Source organism: Macrobrachium nipponense, chromosome 44 (assembly GCF_015104395.2).
Source record: "Macrobrachium nipponense isolate FS-2020 chromosome 44, ASM1510439v2, whole genome shotgun sequence".
Taxonomy (NCBI): Eukaryota; Metazoa; Arthropoda; class Malacostraca; order Decapoda; family Palaemonidae; genus Macrobrachium; species Macrobrachium nipponense.
In genome coordinates this window covers 48,968,287-48,988,954 of record NC_087221.1, presented here as the reverse complement: position 1 = coordinate 48,988,954, position 20,668 = coordinate 48,968,287, and the positions used below count along the sequence as shown (strand labels likewise).

General features: G+C 37.7%; 1 protein-coding gene and 1 long non-coding RNA gene across 2 annotated transcripts; one reads left to right on the top strand and one right to left on the bottom strand.

The window, feature by feature from the left end:
* Positions 1 to 1,200: 1,200 nt before the first annotated feature.
* On the bottom strand, positions 1,201 to 13,298 carry LOC135203879 (uncharacterized). The gene is made up of 3 exons (XR_010312066.1): positions 13,165 to 13,298; positions 5,542 to 5,730; positions 1,201 to 1,273 (listed from the first exon to the last, which is right to left on the bottom strand). It is a non-coding gene; the product is annotated as an uncharacterized LOC135203879 (long non-coding RNA).
* A 2,244-nt stretch (positions 13,299 to 15,542) lies between these two features.
* On the top strand, positions 15,543 to 19,780 carry LOC135204333 (mitochondrial carrier homolog 2-like). The gene is made up of 4 exons (XM_064234521.1): positions 15,543 to 15,701; positions 17,851 to 17,935; positions 18,518 to 18,639; positions 19,569 to 19,780. The coding sequence occupies exons 1-4, from the start codon at positions 15,594 to 15,596 to the stop codon at positions 19,749 to 19,751; spliced, it is 498 nt and encodes a 165-aa protein (XP_064090591.1). The 5' UTR covers positions 15,543 to 15,593; the 3' UTR covers positions 19,752 to 19,780.
* The last annotated feature ends 888 nt before the right edge of the window (positions 19,781 to 20,668 follow it).

Genomic DNA, 20,668 nt, shown 5'->3' with positions numbered 1-20,668 from the left:
GCACACATAAACACACACAGTCACACACACACACACACACACACACACACACACACATATATATATATATATATATATATATATATAATATATATATATATATATATATATATATATATATATATATTATATATATATATATATAAACATAACCACAAGGACAAGCCACAATGAGCTCATCGGCATTTTAGTCAATTTTTTTCATGAATTCTATGTATATTCACGAAAATAAAAGTATTTCAGTCAATTGTTCCATGAACTTTTCGTATATTCACGAAAAAAGTATTTCAGTCAATTTTTCATGGATTTTTCGAATATTCACGGAAAAATATTTGTCAATTTTTCATGAATTTTTCGTATATTCACGAAAAAAAGTATTTCAGTCAATTATTAATGAATTTTCGTAAATTCACGAAATAAAAGTATTTCAGTGAATAATTTCATGAGCTTTTCGCATATTCACGAAAAAATATATATTTCAGTCAATTTGTCATGAATTTTTCGTATATTCACGATTTTTTTTTTTTTAATGTCCAGGACACATGTGCGACGGAATGAACAGGTGAGTAAGCTTTGCTTTGCCTTGCCTATTATAAGACCTCACAGGTGTAGCAGGTGTAGTACAGGTGCGCGCAAGTAAGTCTGAATGTGCGCATGCGCGTTTAATCCAGTACCAGGCTACCACAAGATTAAAACACGTGAAGAGAGAGAGAGAGAGAGAGAGAGAGAGAGAGAGAGAGAGAGAGAGAGAGAGAGCTTTATATATACAATTTCTCAGGCATCTTTCCACATGGACGTCATCGCAGCTACCCACTGTTGGGAATGAGAGAGAGAGAGAGAGAGAGAGAGAGAGAGAGAGAGAGAGAGAGAGAGAATTCTTTATTTACATATATAATTACTCTGGTATTTTTACATCTGAACGTCAGTGCAGCAGCTACCCACTGTTGAGAGAGAGAGAGAGAGAGAGAGAGAGAGAGAGAGAGAGAGAGAGAGAGAGAGAGAGAGCGCACGGGCGCAAATTCCACTTACCCGTTACGTAAACATTTACGTAGAGATCAATACACTCGGGTCTTGTCCTACAGGGGCTTATATATACGTAGATGGCATTTCTAAGCCATGCTATTAATGACAAAAAGGTACAAATAACAAGTAGATATAGGTTAATTGAATTGAAAGTTTTTAACGACAATTAAAATACGTAACTAAACTAACCTGAGGTCTACCTAGATACCTGCCGAAAATCAGCTGGGGTAGACTGAAACCAGTCGGTCGCCTGAGGAAAATAAAGGTACAATATTAACATAAAAACGGAGGAGCGAAAGTAGACTTTGAATGGATAGATCAGCTGTAGGATGAAACCAGTCGGTCGCCTGAGGAAAATAAAGGTACAATATTAACATAAAACGAGGAGAAAGCGAAAAGTAGACTTTGAAAAAATGGATAGAAAAATCAGTCATTAAAAAAAGGGGTATATTTCCAAAAATATTATATTCAAATTGAATTAAAAAAAAAAAAAAAAAAAAACTTTGTCACATTCATTTTCCTACCTTTAGGTAAAATTAAAACTGGTAAATCTCCCAAAAAATATTATATTCAAATTGAAATGTTTTTCTTTTTAACTTCGTCACAATTCATTTTCCTACCTTTAGGTTTTTTTTTTTTACTTAAATCCTTATTTTTTTATTTTAAGAAATTTGGTTTAATCACTGAAGGGACTATCAAGGCTAAACTTCTTTTTTTTTTTGTACTTGTTTACTTCCTAACACTTTCAGGACTTGATCTGCAGCCGCCCCGTGTTTTTTTTTTAATCTGGGTAGAATGCGGGCATTCAACTTCCTTGTAGGGGAGAGGGTGGTGTTAAGTCATACCCCTCCTAAATAGAGGCCATACAAGGATGTCCAAATACAAGGGGTTCCCCATCTAGCTGATGGTGTAAGACGTATTATTATTATTATTATTATTATTATTATTATTAATATTATATTATGTTATTGTTGTTATTATTATTATATTATGATTTTTATTATATACACATACATACATACACGTGTTTAACAGAATTTTAATCTCATCCTATTCAACTCTCGACCAGGCCACAAGAAAGAATCACATATAATCTTGAAAATAATTTCCAAAAGAGCGAATAGGCCTAAGGATTCTATATAAGCTCCAATGAGTATCAAACCCCACGATGCGTGCAAAGCTTACGCTGTTACAATGACAATTGAAAAGAGAATTCCGATGACCTGTTGGTGAGGGCTAAACGGCTATATACCAGCACATATCCTTGCTCTAAAGTGTTCTGCAGCTGTGGAAAGTTTCGAACCGGTTTATGAGGCCTGTTATGGACCTCTGGCCTCTACAAAACAGCAAAGACTGGCCTTGAAAAGCGGATTAGTACTACATGACTCAGCTGGTGTAGATTAAACGGGTATACTATACCAGCACATGTCCTTGCTCTAAAGCGTTCTGCAGCTGTGGTAAGTTACGGATTTATGAGGCCTGTCGTGGACCTCTGGGCTCTACAAAACAGCAGAGACATGCCTTGATAAAGAGGGTTAGTACTACATGACTCAGCAGTTTCAATTGAATTCAATATCCGGCGCTATAGTGCTAGACACCTACTCTCGTTACAGCGAAGCCTCAGATACAGGTGAAAATCAAGTGTGAAATATAATAAATAAATAAAAAGTTTTTGTTTTCCGTGTCACAGACGCCATTCCCATAGATGGGCATCATCAAAGTGATATTGTCTGACCGCTGTGACCACAATCATGCCAATGGCACCCGTACAATCGGTCTAGCAAGACACAGAGGGTTCAAATTTGCACATCGCGACCTTTTCCAACCGGCTTCCTACTTCCGTGTTCCCCCAAATGCGTGAAGACGAGCCTTTGGTGCTGCAGAGATGCTGTATCAAAATAAAAAGTCAGAAATTCAAGGAGAAAGGTCTGTTACGGTTTCTTTTTGTGGCGTTGGACTACTTTAAAAAAAAAAAAACGTTGAAGGGTGTTAGAACTAGAGGAGCGTACCGGATTAGAGTATAAAAGATTTAGAATTGCCAGAATCCAGTCAAAAACATCTCAAGCTTATAGGAAAAGAAAGAGACAGTCTTCATCGGTTCTCCATCATCGAGTTCCTGTTGCAGCAACCGTGGCAACCGGCCAGTTCCATAGACCATATACAAAAAAAACAAGGAAGTGCGCGCACACACATATATTTATATATATATAATACAAATACACCCATAGTGTATATATATGTGTATATATATAGGCCTATGTATGTGTGTAATATATATGAACATGTATGTTATAGGCTACTATCGCATCTGAACAACTTTTCGCTTACGTGATGTCATAAAACGTGTACCCATTTTTTGTAGAACATCTTTGTGCAAGGGTGTTGTAGCCTGTATATCTTCGTTTCTTAGTCTAATAATATGAGAGCACATTACGGTACAAACTTAACGACCGATTAGACAAATTTTTATGTAATAAAACTAAGTCGTAGATGAGGATTCCGTATACACCCCTATTCTCTCTCTCTCTCTCTCTCTTGCATTTCTGGAAATAGATTATGAGAATACATACTGGCGTTGCAATACCGAAGGTCATCGACGCTCATTATGCACATGAAAACCTCCGAATAATGATGACAAAAATATCGTTAATTTAATATATTGTCGGTTTCATTAATGATAATCCTACTAACTCGTAGCTCTGGCGTATTAAGCGTCGAGTAACTGAAATATTAATAGAATGATAGCAAAGTGAGAAGAACAAAAAAATAAAGAGCTACAATAAAGCTCGCTTTCGCCATACATACATATCCTCAGCTTATATAATTCCCTGCGGTAAACAACCCATCACGTAATATCCGCGAGATGTTGGGCAGCGCGAATTTAGTCATGTGAGAGAGAGAGAGAGAGAGAGAGAGAGAGAGAGAGAGAGAGAGAGAGTCGACCCATTCAATTCGTAAGCTCTTTTAGGTTATCGCGTAGTCCGAACAACGAGTCAGACATGAAAATTACAATTCTCCACAAGTCAAAGTAATATATACATATATATATATGACAAACACTAGGCCGCTTCCCCTAAAATTTCTATAGTATTTTATTTGCAATAAAACTGACGCTTTCACTTTTATGCTTTCCAGCAGCCCTGTTTTATCATCTACAACCGTCTTCCTACGTTAATCTGAACAAACTTACAACCACATCCATTAATTACAAAATAATCGTTACATATCAACGAAAATCCACTTACACAAATGCCCGGTAATCTCACGTCATGGTTTCGAATAGAGTTATCTATCTGAACAAAAAAAAAATCATTATCAGGTTACACTTGTTTTGCGGTATTATGTACCGTGGGAATTTTTTTTTAACAAAAACGTTGGGTACGAATATTCAGATAACTATTCACGTGCAAGAAAAGCACTCACGTGTGCTCCAGAATTTTCAGTCATTTATAGCAGATGTTATCAAGATAACGGCGTATTCAAAATATGTGGCTGAACCCAATTACAATCGAAAATATTTATTTGAATCCTATTGAAATCTACTAACAAGTTCAAGCAGATGACCTATTGGGGACACTTGGACAATTTAGACCTACGCTCTTAGAGGCTAGCGTCTTATATCTCAAGCAAGCCCCTGATATTTACAAATTGCAATCTTTCTTTAGACCTATAAAGAGTCTGGACTTCGATCTGGGGAAAGGCCGCTAACACCACCCGGCCGTTCTACTCACTGACAGAAACGCAGTTAAAAACGTATTTATTCCCCACTGCACGTTCAAAAATGGCTATATCAAAGGTAGATGCGATAAAAACAAAATTAACTCACAGAACTGGTAACACAAAACTCATTCATTTCGAGTAATATCAATAAAAATAAATCATATGAAGGAATGCCTGGCAACTCTTAGCGAAGGTATGGGATTACGCGTCAGTGTTACGCAACTTTGGCGGGAAGAGACGAGGACTGGGTTAACCACAAAGGTTACTTCAACACGCTGTCCCAGCGATCCATGCAACGAATAACTAATAGATAATGATACAGTAACGCAATACCAGTTCCTCTTTTGTAAACAGAACAGATGCGTGTTTCAAACTGCAGATTGCAAGTATAGTTTCTCAAATAACGCTTTCAATTTTCAGAAATGGTTCGAGCCTTCCACGTCAAATTTTTAAGCTACTATACTCCTCAGGCATGTGTAATTCTGCGCCATTACCTTATGCTTTACTGAGCTGATGGTCTGTTGATCAACAGCAAGTGTACAAGAATACTAACGTTGTTCGTTCAGTTACGCAATCATCCTTTCAAGGTCGCAACACTGTAGCAGACACTACGCAACTTCTACTAGACCATGGTTAGACCAATGCCCCGAGAGCCTCCTCATGATGCTTGCACATTCCAACCACTCCAAAGCTGTTTCCGCATAACTTTGGTCGATTCTGAGTACGGTACTAAAAATGAGGATCACAGACAGGAGGATATGAATATATAAATAAAACAAAATTTATATAGATACGTACTATGTCGACAATGCAAGGAAATGTAACGTAAGGTTGTGTGGGAACATGACTCTCAACTACGCAGCGTCTGCTCCCAAGTTCGTTCACTCAAGTGTCCTTAAAAGGAGAACCAAGATGTTTTGCTGTTGATTTCTGTTGTGGATTCAAGCTGGCCTTATGCCAGAACGGGATCTTAATCTTGTGGGCAGCCTGTGAGAAACAACGAGTATGTTAAAACCCAAAATGGTCCTCGAAAAAATAACATTTAAAGTGTCTGTACATTACTGCTTATAGTATATAGTAATAAGTTACATGTTAATGTGAAGTTCGTCTGGCCGGTTAGTATAATATCCTGACAATGGCTTTAGAATTTCTCAATTTTTATTACCAGACGAACCAAAAGGTTTGCATATAACCTTTGCGAAACACTTGCTGTGAAATTTAATCAGAAGGTTAGAAGTAGTAAGTTTTCCTACATAATAAAACTTCGCTCGAGAGAAAAACATTCTCAGAAGTGATTAACGATTAACGTACAATGACTGAACATTTTCTGTTGCATCTCTTGCATCATTACCTGCCACGAGGAATTTCAGGAGCCATTTTACAAATCGCTTTTTTTTTTGTAACCAAGGTCAATCGTGGCTGGAGAGAGACTAGACTCAGTTGGCGCATATTTCAACTTCACGAAAATAAAGAGAATTGTGGAAAAAGTTTCGTGTGACGCTGATAAAGCTGTTTGTCAATACCTGATTACGTCACAGTTATCTTTTAAGTGATCATTTTCCTTGCATAAACAAAAACAATTCAAGACAAACAAGGTGTGATTGGTTGCGACCCTGGTGGGTGCTTGTGCACTGGAGGAATGTAGTGTTCTTGGAAGATAAAATACAGAGACCCAGATGTAGTACTACGGAGTGGGGTTAATAGTAAAAGAAATGTGACAATGGTTATAACAGTAGTAATAGTCAGACATAATTGCATAAGAAATGCAAATGAATGACCATGCTAAAAGCACACTTATTAATTTCCTACACCAGTAAAGTTTGGACAATGTGAAAATTACATTGACACACGTGATCAGATTTAACATGCCTGAGACTTAAGATATGGTACGCCAATGGACATCGGATATCATGGAGGAGTCCTGGGTGTCCGAAAAGGGAGAGGAGAGTGATAACGAGGAACGAGGAGGAGAATCAGGACAGGAAGGAGGGAGGGGGAGAAAAGGGATGTCGAGGAACGCAGAGAAAGGAAGGAACGCAGCCAGAGAAGATCAGGATTTGGCGGGAATGAAGATTTGCGCGCCAAAATGTCAAGGTTGTCTGTGTGTTGTTTTGACCGTCACGATGGCATTTGGGAAGGGGTGGCTTAAGCGAGAGAAAGAGAGAGGAGGGGGGCGGTAGGTAAAGAAGGCAGTAGGTAAACAGTGGAGTAAATGTGATCACAATGCAATTGAGCCACATGAGTGGGCCAAGAAACGACGCAAATCTCTGGTCTAAATATATCTATCCAAATTGTTTCGCTTCCCTCGAGGAGGAGCAGAGGTTCGTGCTCGTTTGTTAAAAAAAAGGGTTTGTCTTGAACCTTGTAATTGTACGGGGCTTTAAAATCTACTTTCACTGGTCAGTTCTCCGGGAGATTCGTTTTACACCTTCGTCTAACGAATTATACAATAACAACGGCTGTTTCTCAGTCACGTTGTCAATCAAGTGGACTTCTTTTAACTAAAAGGTTGACATTTCATATCCTAATATTTAATTATAAAAAAATAGCAAACTATTCATGATAAAAAGGCAATTATATCACTTATTATAGCAAAGATGCAACACGTCAGTGACCAAGAAAATGTGTGGAGTAGTTAAGAACTGCTTAGTCAGATTACATAATAAGCATCGCGAATCAAGTTCTGTAGTATATTATCAAAATGCAAATAAAATAATAGTAAATGGTTGACAACACTTTAAACAGAAAAACACCTAAAAGATATTTTATAATTTTAATTAGAAAATAGTACCTATTAAGTTTATTAAAAAGCTTATTAGTTAAATGTATGTATGCAGGCAGTACGCAGAGCAAGTTTTATAAAAAGCAACATGAAATCTCTAATTAAACTAACCAATTTGGACTCTGCAATTCCATCATAATTTTCTCATTCCATTAAACTACCTACCTACGAAATTATTGGTTAAGCTTATTTTCATATATATTCTCAATAAAGCTGTTTTTTCCTAATAAGGGACCCCAGAAAAAAAACAAGCGAGTTACTCCTCCCACAAGAATCAGTCATGAGGCCCGTTTATACCTTGAAACTTGTCACATACCTAAACAAACTCATCAGATCTATCTATCTCGCAGTCTACTATTCACGCCGCTTATCTTCGTATGAGTCAGTCTAAACGAACACCTCGGTGAGTGGATGTGACATGACAACTTTGTGACGAATAATTAATGGCTAACCCTAGTTTTAATTCATCTTGCTGTTGAGTTCGTTTGAAAACTGGCCAATGGCAGTCGGGCGTGTGATCATCACATTCTGAGAGATGTAACGGTCGCCCTATGACGGTGATGACTCAATTATCGAGCTTAAAAATTAAATTATTACTCTAATATTGCGTAAGTGATGCACTGTAAGAATTGGCGTTTGTGCTTTAACATTGACCAAAAGTCAGTCTTATGGTTTAGCCGTTTTCTACAATACTGTTTGTAGTTCAAGCTTAGCTGCAGTTAGACTTATGAAAATTTAACCGTTTACTATAAGTTTTAGGATTACGGTTTAACGGCTTAGATAGGGTTTATACTTTCATCTTGTGTAAACTGGACTTACTGTTTTACACTTTGGACTTGACGTTTATGCTGTAATCTTACGTAAGAATTGGACTTCTTGTTCAACATGATAAAGAAAAATCAAGTCATGCTTATAAGCAAATGAAAAGGGACGTAAGTTACAAATTAACCCGCTCTAACAGCTATGGGAAAGTAAGCCTAACTAGGTTTAATTTGCCAGACCACTTGAGTGAACATACAGAATCTCATTAGGGTGAGAGAAAGCTAAAGTACCGAGTTACAACTCGTAACCAGATATCCACTAGGCCTATTCAACCTGCAGGCGAAGGATATCTCAACAAAGCGTAGTAGAAACCAGATGTAAGAATCTTGCTGGCAGAATGCAAACCACGTATATAAACGCGGAAAAGGGAGGTGTGGGGGGGGTAAATAAAATCGACGAGCAAATAAACGAAAATTAAACAACCCAACTGTGACAAAGCAACTCCACCCTTACCAACTCCCCCACGATGACTTGGCAGATATCGTGTGACTTATGGTTCCGTGTTAGTAACCCAAAAAAAAGGAAAATAAATAGAACACGATGGAGGGAGTGGCACAAAAGAAAGAATGAAAAAAGGATCGAGCTGAGACAGGAAAAGAAAGCAAATAAAATATGTTGGTGTTGAAAAGGAACTTTCATTTAGTTGGAGATTGATCGATGGTTAAATACAGCCACAAAATAATTTAATGCGAAAGTATTAATATGGCACCAGTTATTCCGAGTGCCGACAGAGAAAGTTTGCTGACTAATATATATATGTGTACAGAGAAAATATACTTTTATCCATATACGCAATTGCATCTGAAGTAACAACATTCAAGGCACAAAAACCGCTAACCTAGAGGCAATGAGTTACTCACCCTTCTTCCACTTACGTGACAAGAAATATATGTTGTGGAAAGCGAAAACACGCATCCGAACACCAACATGTATACTCATTAACGTTAAAATAAGACTCGTGCTATGCCGTCATTCAAGTTGGGACTTCTGGTATATTCTATCGTGGCCAATCTTAGGCCGACCAATTCTTGGCGTTACTCTGAATGCACAGTAGGCCTAATTATTGAACTGTACATGCGCGCGCACACAAACACTCATACTATATATGGTATATATATGTTATATATACATATATATAAAATGAACGCTTTTTGCCCTAGGGTAACTGTTTATGTATGGGGGGAAATCTATATCAATGCAGGCGCATTAAGAATTAAAATTCAGCACTTATAAACAAGAACAATGCAGCGCGTTTTCTCCCTTGCCAATAATGGAAATCCCGCGAAGAGCACCTCGCCAGAAGTATTTATAGATTTATGTCAACATCTATTATTTCCCTCTGCACAAAGAAAATGTTGGTGGGTCTCTTACTCGAATTCTCTTTGATGCTTAGTCAGCAAGTCTCGCTATTTTACCGAACTTACGTAACCCAGCCAGTCCAGGTGTTTATTTGGTGGAGCCCCGTGGGCGTTCGTTCCTATTTGGTAGAGGTTCGGTTGGAAAAAAAATAATAATATATCAATGCAGCTTTTAATTGGGTCTGACTGTGTGAAGGCGCTGGATCCCACCGACCACCAAGCAAAGCTAAAATCAATTAACAAGTTGCGATTCTTTGCCACCAAGAATGGTCGCAAAAGGGTTCGTGTTGCATGTGGTAGGCGTGCTTGCATTGTGCAGAATAATACATAAAATACAATGGTATTTAATAAAAATAGCCATCAATCATAGCGTTAGCCTAAATACAATGGTATTTCGTAAATAAATTTATCAACATGAGCATTAGTCACAGAAATTGCAACAGTAGGCCTAGCGTAATCCCCCCCAAAAAAGCTTAGTTTAAAGCTTATGTCTCTATTCTTGAAGTGGACATGAATTATCACTGTAAACATATGAAGAGATAATCCAGCAAAAGACTGCAGGTTATAATAATGGCTTAAATAATGTTTAAACAATGCTATACAAAACCATATTGGAATTATCGTCTCATGGTTTTGGTGAAAACTTTATATCAACCAATGTCCAACAGAATCCTAAATATAAAAGGAGACCGACCTACCATTGCCATTTTCTGTGATATCTATTTCACCTTGGACAAATCAAGTAATATATAAAGCTGCTGAATATTCACCCCCTGAACTTTGTACATTTTTAACTTACATTTGACATTTTAGTTTCATAATATCTTTGTTTTAAAATGGAATTTTATTGGTAGTACATCATCTGTGAGCCATTCCAATGGGATCCACAGAAAATTTTGAAACAAAAACATGATCACTCTCGGCTGAAACACTGCCAACATCTGCCCACAAAATACTGTAGGTGTTTTGTTCTTGTTTCATTCGATATATGAGTGGGTGTCCAACGCCATACTCGAGAAATTAACGTCTACAACACCTGCCCGATTACACAACCCTAAAAACGCGTCTGATAAACAGCCTACCATTTAAGAACTCTGCTTAAACCTATTCCCAGTGCAAATATAGACACGTAGGCTGTAACAGGAACTTTCATCTTCAAAGGTATAATTATCAACATATCAACAGATGTGTGAAGTTTTGTCCTTTTATATGTCAATACTTTGAAGGTATGGCCTACATAATACCTAGCCAATACACGAAATGTCATCTGTATTAGTGAAATATGGCAGTCATGTTTTGCTGGGGAAAATCCGCGCCAGTTTTAATACTGTTTAGGTATGGAATGGAATATAAAATTTAGCCCAGGATTAAAAGTTCTCCAGTAATCCTGATTTAGCCTAAGGGCCACTGGGACCTATACGGTAAGTGCATTTTTAAACCGACATTTTGATAGGAGTTAGCATTTTCTATTAGTGAATGGTTTGTAGTTCGGTCCAATACCTGGCAGCGTGTAAGTTATCACACAGTATTTTTTCTGCAGACTACCTGTGTTTTCGGTTTATCTTGCTCTAACGCAGTTTTTCTTGGGGGGTGGGGGGAAGCTCGCATGAGATTTACATTAGGTTTGGTTCGCATACTTTGCCTAAGGATGATATAACCGGTATATACAGAATCGCCCAGGTCAGCTCCAATGCATTTGGTTTAATCCTACGAATTTGCTTAATGTTGCATATCATTCTTTACCCACAAGCAATAATATTCAATAAGTTACCACGTGAAAACCTGGGTCTGTAAAGGCAACTTAATTGCATTGTGGTTCTTTCCACAGTGTCCATAGGAAAATTCTAAATCTACCCTGTAAAGAACTTTCGCTGGTCAGTCTACGTCGGCAATGCAGCCAACCACATCATGGAAGAACTTTATGCCGGTGAAGGCACCGAAATGGTTTATTCTGTCACGTCATTGCAGAAACAACGAATGATAAAAGCAGATATTAATATGAGAATGCTTTCACAAAACATTATTTACGTAGGACTAACCCAACGAAAGCAGATTACAACCAACGTATATAGGACCATAGGCCTAACCCCGACATGACCCAATGGAAGATGTTCACCGGAACAAAGAACACACGCACGCACGCACACGCATATATATATATATATATATATTATATATATATATATTATATATATATATATATATATTACTATATATATATATACTATATATATATATATATAATATATATATGATATATATATATATATTTCTACTAAAAGAATCTAGAACGAAATTGAAACCGGCATTCGTGTGCATGCGAATGCAGCAATAACTATATATTCCTAAATTTACTGCAACTGCAACAACCGCGCCCTGCAACCAGGTTACGGCATCGACTGGTCTCCTGCGTGCTGTTCTCGCGTCCTCCCACTCCTTATATATACAGTTGGTACCTGTTTTATTAAACCTGCATTCTGAATGGAGTTCTGCCTTTCTCCTGCGAAACTTGTTCTCTTTACCGCTAATACTGCAGTATCGGTTCGTGGATAGAAGATTGCCAGAGACGCCAGTTACCTTGTTTTATAAAGCTACGTAGTAAATAATGCATACATTCTACACAATTTTATATTATATATTAACTTGATAATATACGTGCGAGTGTAAAGTTTCTTCTGTGAGTTTCCTCTTGAGTAGATTATCAGTTTGTACTGACGTAATTACTACAGTATTTTACATAATATCTAGTTGCGGGTATGAAGTTTCTGAGTTTAAATGTTGAGTAGATTATCAGTTTGTATTACGTAGGGAAGATGAATATTAGTGAAAGTTTCTCTTATATGAGTTCCCTCTTGAGCAGAGTATGTTTATGTAGACGTTTAAAGTAAGATAAATATTAGTGATAAAGAATGAATGAAAAATAGAAAATTCAGAAATGGGAGCAGATGGGTAATATTCTTAGTGGTTCCTGGATAACAGGGTCAATAGACCATAAAAATGATCAATATCTTTGATATTGATACTCATTACAAGCATAATCTATCTAGACGTAGTAGACAGATTAAAATGGAATAATTTATGGGTGCTCCACATGCCCAGCTTCATAAACGGGACCAAAAATAAATTAATAAATAAATAAAAAAAAACCGGGGTAGTTCGTTGGGGTCTGCTAGATGGCGTAGTTACGACGTAGTCTACTTTTCTTAAAAACTGGGAAATATATTTCTAGAATATGTTTAAAAAAAAAAAGTCACATCCCAAATAAATGCTCGCTCTCTAAATTCATTATATAGGTGAAACCGTAATTAATACTGATCCAGACCATTAACGAATACAAATGAATGGTAGGCTAAGATTACGCAAACACGTGACCCGTCTCAAGATATCGTAATCTAACCAGAATTAACATTAAATTAGTATAATTAACGAACATAGTAATAAAGTCCTCAAGACCTTTACCTTACTTGAAAACGCCAGAGTTACGGAATTTGTTCTGTTCGGATCTGGAATACTTATTCGTAGAGGACCTACATTGCCAGGATGTCGTCGGTAGCCATCTTACTTTTTCTTAAGGCAAAGCAAACGTCGTTGAATAACCTTGCATAATACTCACGACTAACTAGTTCCAGAAATAACCTGTGGCAGTATAATTTCCTAGTAGACAGTCCATTTATTCAAGCATCAATGTAATTCTATCGGCCTCGCCTGCGCGTGAGGGTATCACAATATTCAGATATATGACCCTCTGACCGTAAAGTTCAATTTAAAAAGTTTAATGGAGGCGACACACAATGCCAGACACTTGGCGCCATGTTGCCCCTGGCGGGCTGCAGTATAAACAATGCACCCACACTTCATTAATTTATTATGATAATAATTTTCAAAACGCACACCTAGGTCGCAATAAGTCATAGATGTGATAATGTGCGTAGCATAAATCATATATATTCGTATGTACATGTAAATTGTTACAGATATTACAACACTGAATCTACTACTACTGCCATATTGGCTGGAGGCTATGCAGACGTTTACAAATTATAGTACTACACATCGTGAGTAAAACTGCATCACAGCTCAAGGAATCATATTTATTTGCCAGAAGTTGTATAGTTTTAACCTATATATCACTTAAAACAGCATATATGGCGCATTAAATGACATCATTGGAGTAGATTACTTTATTACCATGAAAAATCGAAACTGCTCTTTATGGCATTGAGAAAAATTAAGCCAGACGCTGGCAATTGTAAAAATACTGATGACGATGCAATTATTAAATTTTATAAGCACGTTTTGTGATAATGAGCCTCACGGAATGCACTGTAGTCATCACTAAATTTTGGTTCTTTGCACCGGCCCTTCGGCCCTTAGCCGCAGTACATTTCATTCCTTTTACTGCAGGTATGCATTCGTAATTATCTTTCTTCCATCTTGCTATCCACCCACTCCTAACAATTTATTTCATAATGCAACTGCGAGGTAATTTCCTCCTGTTACACCACTCAAACCTACCTGGTCTCAATTTCCTCTCCAATGCAGAATGATCTTGTAGGTCCCAGTGCTTGGCCTTTCGGCCTAAACGCTATGACGTTCCATTCCATTCTTGCCCAGAGTCAAGATTGTTTTAGAGTTGTAATAATGTTCCCCCTTTCTTGGAAATCTAGACTGATGGCCAAAATTCTCGTTTTTCGACATAAGAAATTTATTTCCGTTGTTGACCACATGAAAACGAACATTACTTGTTGGTAATGAGAGAAACGATTGTTGCTGATTACAATAATGAGGAAGCAAATGTTATATTGATAATTGACGATCATGAGAAAACGATTATTACTGGTTTTTGATAGTCAGAAAACAAAAAGTATTGGCTACTGCTAAAAAAAAAAAACGTTTATGGTTAGCCTGCAGATCACCAGCGTAGTATTTCTCTCAAAGTTCTAAAGGACTAGCAGGTGTGTTTTCTAAACTATGGGCAGCTTAGGAACAACGAAAAATAGTGACTGTCCACCCGGCTATTGTGAGAATTGAATTGAATTTAATGTAAAATTTAGGCCAAAGACCAAGCACTGGGACCTATAAGTTCATTCAGCGCTGAAACGGAAACTGACAGTAAGTTTGAAATGTGTAACAGGAGGAAAACCTCGCAGTTGCACTATGAATCAATTGTTAAGAGAGGATGGAAAGTAAGATGGAAGAAAGAATATGAAAGGAGGTAGCTACAGTAGAAGAAACGAAACTGGTTGCAGCTAAGGGCCGAAGGCACGCTACAAAGAGCCTTAAGTAATGCCTACAGTGCATCGAATGACGTGCACTGACGGAGCTACCTCCCTACGGAGGAGCTATTATGAGAGCCGTGGTCAAAATCTGTTTATTTTGTTTCGAAATCATATTCCGTGCAGGAGCGTTTATCAATCATAATTCCCATGGAGTGCAAGTTATTCCTGCTGCATGGTGAATTTGATTGATTTTTATCTACTTAACAAACCTACTTCTAAGTAATAAATCATAACTCCAGAATAAAATCATAGGATAGGAAATCAGTCACCCAGAACCAGCTAGCTATCTATGTATAACCTTGTCAATGACAGTAATTGATTACTTTTATTTTCAAGCCACCACAGTTTTCCAAGACAATTGGGTCATTGATAACAATTCAAGTACATTTCTCAAGACTGTTTTGGAAATAATTATCAATAATATACTGCATCTACTACATATTTTAACAGTTTACGAAACTGCAAACATAAAATCCGAATGATTGTTTTCATTCCGAGATATCAAAGTCGTACCGTAACACATTGAAGCAAGCATCCAGAATCATGTACTACATTAGGTGGTACAATAAACACATCCTCCGTCGACATCTAAGAAACTAAAGTGTAACCATGGCCGCCCAAAGCAAGAAGGATGAGCTAACTTGGATGAATGTTTTGGTCCGTGTCTTTCTAAATTCGGCGACTCATCCGATTGAATATGCCAAAGTGTTGATCCAGGTACGAATTGAGGCCATTGTCATTCCTAGTTTTAGATTCTGAGGAGTTCATTTTCGAGGTTGAAATGGACGTCTCCCGGCCGAAGTCGGTCGAGTGTGCAGAACACGACCTCCCGACAAGCCCGTGGTTTTTCTGATTTTTCTTCGTAATTTTCATCCTTACCGTGATAAAGATGCCACTAATAATAATTACGATAATCAATTATGTTTTTGCGTTAGGTTATGTACCGTAAAAAGTACTCTTTTACGAAGAAAATTACCCTTGAAGTGTCACCGGGTAGTGAAGTTTCTTATCTAGCCTAAATGGCCGTACTTACCTACCTAGTAATGTCATCTCTGCTGGGTCTTAAGTTGACCCTTTCCCACGAGGTTAATGTAGCTTATATCAACCCTGGTAAATTGACAACCATTATAAAATCATTAGAATTTATCCATGTCAGAAATTAGGATGAGAAATTGTTTTACACTTTAGCATGCCGTGACTTGTTTTGACATTGACTGGTGGACCATTTTTTGGGAGTAGGCGAGGTTTCATTTGGCACCGGGTCAAAATCAGGCAGTAGGCTAGAGATTCTAGTAGAGTTAGAGAGTTAGGCAACCCTTGTAGGTAATTGGGTAATAGCTATTACCTAGGCTGTAAGACCTTGATTCTTACCCAAAGCATGAACCATGTAGGTTTCAGACTGGTCGGGTACTTAACCTTTAGGCTAGGTAGGCTATTGTGCTAAATGGTATGCGTTATGAACCATTATTGGTTAGGTCTACCCATTGGTTGTGCTTTCCCTTTTCATCCCTCTACCTAGCCTACTAGCTAGTATATCCAAGAGTTAGGGGAGTGTGAAATCTGGTAGGGGCTTTGGAATGGAAAAAAGAAGTTAAATCCAAAGACCAAGTGCTGAAAATAATCTTGAATTGGTTTTTAGAAGAGGGTAGAAAATAAGATGCAGGAAAGAGACTACTACTAGGTACTAGTACTATGAATGGAGAATGACTGGATCAGGCTGTAACGCCAGCTCTAGACAGAAGCTTACTCCATTGCTTCCGAAGTTTATTGTTACTTTTGGGGGCGGGGGGTTCCAGGGAGGCAATACCCCCTCAGTAGGGCAGGACACAGAGCCCAAAGTGAAGTTGGGGAGAAAAGATATGGTTAGGTTAGGACATTGGATTCTTGGGAAGGTTTGGTTTGTTTTCATCTGTGGAACCTGTTACTGTCGTTCTTCCCTTGCCCAGAGATTATGAAAGAAATGAAAGGGGGTTGTAGCTATGAACGAAAGGACAAATGCCTAAATTGCCCTGTGTTAAGCACACTGACGACACTACCTTCCTACTGGGACCTAAAACGGGAAAACTAAAATGCATCAGTCAAAAGGGTATGAAATATCCTAATAAAGATAAAATAGTTTGTGTATCAACGGAAAGAATCGCCAAAACATATTTAAAGCATGAAAATGTAGTAAGGACAGTTACTGGGATGCATTATTACCTAACCTAACCTGACCTAGGGTGCCAATCCCTTAACTGCTTGGACAGACCTGCAAGCTACAGAACCATAAATCAAGAATGAAAAAAGAAATTCATCTAACCACAACTTAGTCCATACACTAAACATGAATTGGGAAGGGAGCCCACCTGTCTGCAATTGCATCACACAGAACATTTTCTGTAAGTTGAGGTTGGAAAAGAAATGGTATCAATGTTTTCTTGTCCCAATCCTTAGTCACTGTAATTGGCTGTGTCAGCCAAGGTTTGCTCTGTGGCAGGAAATTTACCAGTGGAAGGGACTGCCATACCTCCAGGTGGATATGGAGTAATTTTACATTGTAATGTAAAATGTATTTCAGTCATGATTTCTTATATGCAAGGCAGCCATTGTTAAAAACCCCCTTCCAGTCTCCCCACATCTGAGTTAGTTGTTAAGGAGAAATCTGAGAGGAGCTAGAACATTGAAAACACCTATGGTGAACAGGTGAACTAGACAGTCATTCAGGCAGCCAAGTGTTTTTCTTTTATTATTTAAATTGAATACTGATGCATCTGATTAAGTATCCAAATAATAAGTTTTATGAACATTTATTTTGGATTGTCAGTGCTGTATTATATTTTTCATTCAGAGCCTTATGTACAATTTATTTTTTTGTCTTTTCTTACAGCTTGGCCATGAGCCTATGCCTCCTTACAAATCTCGAACAATTTTTGGAAGAGAAGCATTTTATTACCCGAGTGTCTTTGGATACAGTAAGTCTTGATATTTGTTGTCTTGTATGGATAACTTGGATATGAAAGAGTGCTTAGTATATAAGTGTGGTTCATGTTGGATGTTGAAAATTGACTAATTCATCTTGATGGGAATACATTTCACCATGCAATAATACCCTTGGTATCATGACTATAATCAAGAGAATTCACATAATACTGAATGAAGGATGTTATTTTTTTTCCACCCTTTTTACTATGTCATTTAGAGAATCATACGTCTTACTGAACTTAAACGCCATCATTTTTCAAATGTCAAATGTTATAGGGGAAATGATTTGCATTGTTAAAAGTAGTCATATGTGATGTAAATTGTCATATTTGAAAGTCAGCAAGAAACTGTTGAGAGGCTACCATAATGCCATACTTCAATGTTTTAATAGTTATCATATTGTGTTACTGTATACTTCAGAATCGTCTATATGCATTAAAGTTTGTCAAAACAAATATTAATCACTGGAGTTGTCATTTGAATTGTTTTGGATAAATATTACAGTTTATGAAAGATCATTTGTAGGTGTTGCAGTGCCACTTTTGTTAATTTGTCTGTCAATTTTATTCCAGTCTCATTCATCAAGAAGCGTGATGGCTTCAAGGGATGTTACAGGGGATTGACTCCCAAGTTAGCCGCCAATATTGTCAGTGGTATTGCCTTTCAGAGGGTCACAGAGAGTATCAAGTTCAAGGTCTGTATTGTTTGCATGTATTAACCGGAGTTGGAATTGTTCACAATACATGGTTATATAAATTTCTTTCGTTTTAAATATTAATGTTTTGTAATTAGTATTATATTCTGGTTATGACAGATCACTTTACGTATTGTGTCACGGCCCTTGTCAAATCTTCTGCTTCTTACACTGTACATTGACTATCAATTTTGAATGAATTTTTATCATTATGGTGTCACGGCCCTTGTCAAATCTTCTGCTTCTTACACTGTACATTGACTATCAATTTTGAATGAATTTTTAACATTATGCATAGTAGTGACTTATTTTGTTTATACTGAAAATTTTGCAGTGAACGTTTTTTTTTTTTTTAATAATCATCAGTTACATTTGATAGGCTCTTGTAAAATCATCTTGGTTGGATATGCTTTAGTGATTCTAGCACTACTGAAGAGGTTTCTGGATGAAAATGGCAATTGAGATGATCTGTAGTGTTAAATGTAAAATTTTTGTAAAAAGCACTGCTACGTAAATTGCTAAACAATTCACTGCTGAAGTAATACTGACAGTATAGGGGAAATAACACAGAAAGGCACTGTAAAAAAAAAAATTAAGAAATTACAGCTATTGGATAACAAAATAGAGCATGTATCACACTTAATTAAGGTGGGGGGAAAAATCAAGGAAAAGAACTTAGAGTAAAAACATGACACTGCTGGATAGCATGAAAAAAGAACAGCGGTGCACGTTGTTATAAACAATTTTTCTTTTCAGTCGCAATGCCCACTTTTAATATCATGAAGGGTAAAGTTGTAGAATACCAACATTGAAGAATTCATCTGTTTCTAATTATGTCATTTCTTAGGCACTGGAAGTGTCAAATGAGTTTTAATCCAAGAAGATTATCCTAACATTGAAAAGTTGACCGTTTTCTAATTACTTGGCAGGAACTTGATGGAGAAGTCAACATTGAAGAGTTGACCATTTCTGAAAGAACGCAGCGGTTCTTGCAGAACACCTCCAGAGAATCAGCTGGCAGGGCAGCAGCTATTCTTGCATCACAACCTTTTCATGTGATCGCAGTGAGGTGTATGGCGGAGTTTGTGGGTCAGGATGGCCAGTATACGTGAGTTCTCAAGGGATTATTGTTTATATTATACCTAGGTTTTGTACATGAACTTTCCTGCCAGATATATACTTAGCTTACGTCTCTGACGTCACAACAGAATTCAAAACTCGCGGCAAACGCGACAGGTAGGTCAGGTGATCTACCCCACCCGCCACTGGGTGGCAGGTGTATGAACCAATCCCCCTTTCCAGTCATATTTTTTCTGTCGCCGGTGTCGACTACATCTGTTGTCGATACCTCTTGATTTTGGATTATTACTCGTTTTCGCCCTGGATTGTTTCATAGGACTTTTGGTGAAGTACCTGCTCTTTGGCTTGGCATTTGCGATTTGTGGACCGGTTTTTTATTATTCTTTTGATTATTCTTGGAATTTCATTATGTCTGATTTAGATATTAAGAAATCTACTATGTTCAGAGTTTGTTCTGTTAGCGATTGTAAGGTGAGGCTACCGAAAGCTGCGGTAGACCCTCACACAGTATGCATGAGGTGTAGGGGGAATGACTGCTCATTTATTAACCCTTGTAGTGAATGTGGTAAATTGAATGAAGAAGAATGGAAGGCGCTTTCTTCTTATGTAAGAAAGCTTGAGAAGGACAAGGTTAGGAAAGCTTCATCTAGGAGTTCTAGTAGGTCTCGCGCTAGCGAGTTTGAAGTTTGATAACTGTGTAGACGTAGCGCCTTACCAGTCAGCCCCTGCTCCCTGCATCGAACCCGAAGATGCGCCTTCGGAGGTGGACACTATGCGAGACCACATTTGCAGCATGGAGTTGAAAATTAAAGTGCTAGAAGGTAAGAGTGATAGTGATTTGTGCAGTGATCCCAGTGCAGTGGAGGGTGCGTCTGATCGGCTCCCTAATGCTTCTAGCCTAGACCTCTTCCAGACTCCAGACCCAGTGGAGGAGGAAAGTCGAAAGCCG